At 41.2% G+C, this 2,500-nt stretch overlaps 1 protein-coding gene and 1 pseudogene across 3 annotated transcripts in view; one reads left to right on the top strand and one right to left on the bottom strand.

Annotated features, from left to right (window-relative positions):
• Positions 1-2,303, top strand: part of LOC138033425 (uncharacterized) — an 11,133-nt gene extending 8,830 nt beyond the window's left edge. For all 3 annotated transcript variants that reach the window (XM_068881154.1, XM_068881155.1, XM_068881153.1), the window contains 2 exons: positions 1-204; positions 1,309-2,303. The exon at positions 1-204 is cut by the window's left edge and continues 223 nt beyond it. In XM_068881154.1, the coding sequence (XP_068737255.1) occupies positions 1-204; positions 1,309-2,103 (999 nt within the window). In that variant the 3' untranslated portion in view covers positions 2,104-2,303. The remainder of the gene's footprint in view (positions 205-1,308) is intronic.
• Positions 2,304-2,333: 30 nt separating this feature from the next.
• LOC138033426 (uncharacterized) overlaps positions 2,334-2,500 on the bottom strand; it is a 196,778-nt pseudogene continuing 196,611 nt past the window's right edge.

Raw genomic sequence — 2,500 nt, 5'->3', positions numbered from 1 at the left:
CCACTTGTGGACATGTTCGCTAACTTGACGCAAGTTACACCCAATAGAAGTGATTGCATGTTTGCAACGGAGGAATTCAGTGATTTGAAAGAGCTCGAGACAAAACAAACCATCCTCCTTCTAATTATTGTATCTACGGCGCCTTCAAGACGAGACAGGAGAGATGCAATAAGACAGACATGGGGGACGAAATGTCACGGAGAGGTTAGTATGTCTTGGCTGGAAAATAATGTGGCAGAGAACAGGTTGCCTTTCGTAAAGTTTGAGCCTATAAGGTTCCGCCTCCATGCACCGCTTTCGAGTTGTACAAGTTATCGGTCATCACGATTAGAAAAGCCCTGATCTACACTCGTAGAGTAACCCCTGGCCTTCTTTTTGAGGTTTAACTAAGTCCAATAAAGGCAAAGAAGGTTCTCATATAACGGCGCTCCCAAAACGAAAAAGAAGCAAATAATGGCTCTGTACGTGCAGATTTGACCAAACACTCCCATGACACCGTGAAATTTAAGAGATTGTGAAAGCAAACTACATTTGCCCAAGCTTCGCATGAGGCTAAGATTTTCAGCCCCTGGTGGTTTGCAGCAGTGGGCGTGTGCTTTGTTTTGTTTGATCGATCAAGGACAATCCCCTGAAAAAATCTCAGGCATAATTAGCTCGGATAACTATTTCAATATGGCGGATTTATCGTTGGATTAGAGAGAGTGACGTGGGCGCAACAAGCCGCGAACGGCTGGAAATTTGAGCCTAGCCGCGCACGAACTAGAACCAGCGTGCTCGCGGCGCTGTTTTGAGCTGGGAAATTGTATAAATGATATATTAGAGAACTTGACCGATTGTTCGACGTCGAGCTCTTGACTGAACCTTAGCAAATACTTCTAATGTATATTCCGATCACAAGCCAAGTTCAAACAAGCGGCAAAGTGTCGGTCGACATAACGGCAAAATGGCAAGTGTAAGCCTCAGTTCTTTTCCTTTGCATTTGCGATGATGTCATTATGTTCAAAACAGAGGTGTGCTGCATCGAAATGCGACGAAACGCCCAAAAAGTCTAGCATAGAAATGGAAATAGCTTATCACGATATCATATGCCTCTACAGTACGATTAGCACACCTTACAGACGACATAGTTAAAATATAATGGCAAATACAAGATGAGGAAAAAAATGGTAATTTTCTTGTTGGACGATTCGTCGCAAACGCGAGGCAGATTTTAATAAGTGGCTTCGCTGTAAAAGACGGGCAGTAAACGCATTTTGCGTCAAGGCGAAGTATGAATTCGCTTTTATTGAATCCATAACTCTGTTTTAGGTGCGGTGCAAGTTTTTCACTGACGGCATTCAAATACCCAAAGAGGATAAGGCCAAACTTTCTAATGAAAAACACATTTACAAAGACATAGAATTTCAACCGGTTGTTGGCGGCCGAAGTTTTGGCCTTCGATATCTCTACCAAATGATGTGGGCTGCGGTCAAGTACAACTTCACGTATTTCCTCCGTCTTGACGATGACTATTTCGTGTGCCTTGAGAGGCTCAAATATGAGTTACGCCACAGGCCTACCAAGATGTTAAGCTGGGGCTGGTATCACTGTCAATTTGGAGATCTCATTTACGTGGACGAAGCTTGGACGCTATTTACTCATGACGTCATTGTGCGCTTTTTGTCTCAAGACCCTCAGCGAATCCTTTGTCATCCACACGCTGATCAGCAAATTCCTATTTGGATTAACAGCGTCTTTAATAAAAGCGACAATTTAATTTCTTTTGACGATCGAAGGCTTGATCACCCTAAAAATCGGAACAAGTTGAAGATATTTGAAAAGCTGACCAACACATGCGACTCCTTCATGGGTATTCACGGAAGCTCGCCAGAATTAATGCAGAGATTTTGGAAGTACAGTAACGACAAGGCCAAGGAAATCACACCTTTAACTGAAATTTCACAAACATGTAACAAGCCTTTTGTATTTGACATATCTAAAATATTTAAAGCCTTTAGATTTGATCTCAGACCCTGTTTACAAAATCCACGATGGGCTCCAGGAGAGATAATGTGGACAGGGATCCATTCAGGGGCCAAGACAGGTCCTCTTCCATGCCCTTAAACAGTTCGTCTCATAACTGTTTCTTTAGTTTATGTTCGATTAATTGAGAGTAAAAATTAGTGATAATAATTTTGAATGACGTTTCGATGATTCGTTCATCATTTTCAAACTCGTAAAAACTAAAAACTAAAAGTCAGATTGTTGTGAGTTCTTTAAATACTTAGAATGTGTGTGAAAATCTCGTTGCATGTAATTAAAAACACTGCAATGTGGAACGTAGAGGGTAACAATTAGGTACTAAATAGTTTTGCTTTGATTGAGTCAGATTGAGTGTTCAGCTCAGGTTTCTTTTCTTGGATAAAGAGCATTTCGTAAATTAAGCATTCAAATTTCCCACGACATTTCTTAAGAATGGTAAATTGTTCCTGACGATCTTTGTTCTTCTGATTGTGGGCGT

The sequence above is a fragment of the Montipora capricornis genome, chromosome 14, assembly GCF_036669925.1.
Source record: "Montipora capricornis isolate CH-2021 chromosome 14, ASM3666992v2, whole genome shotgun sequence".
NCBI lineage: Eukaryota > Metazoa > Cnidaria > Anthozoa > Scleractinia > Acroporidae > Montipora > Montipora capricornis.
Note: the sequence above shows the minus strand (reverse complement) of the source record. Positions and strands in the feature narration are given on the sequence as shown.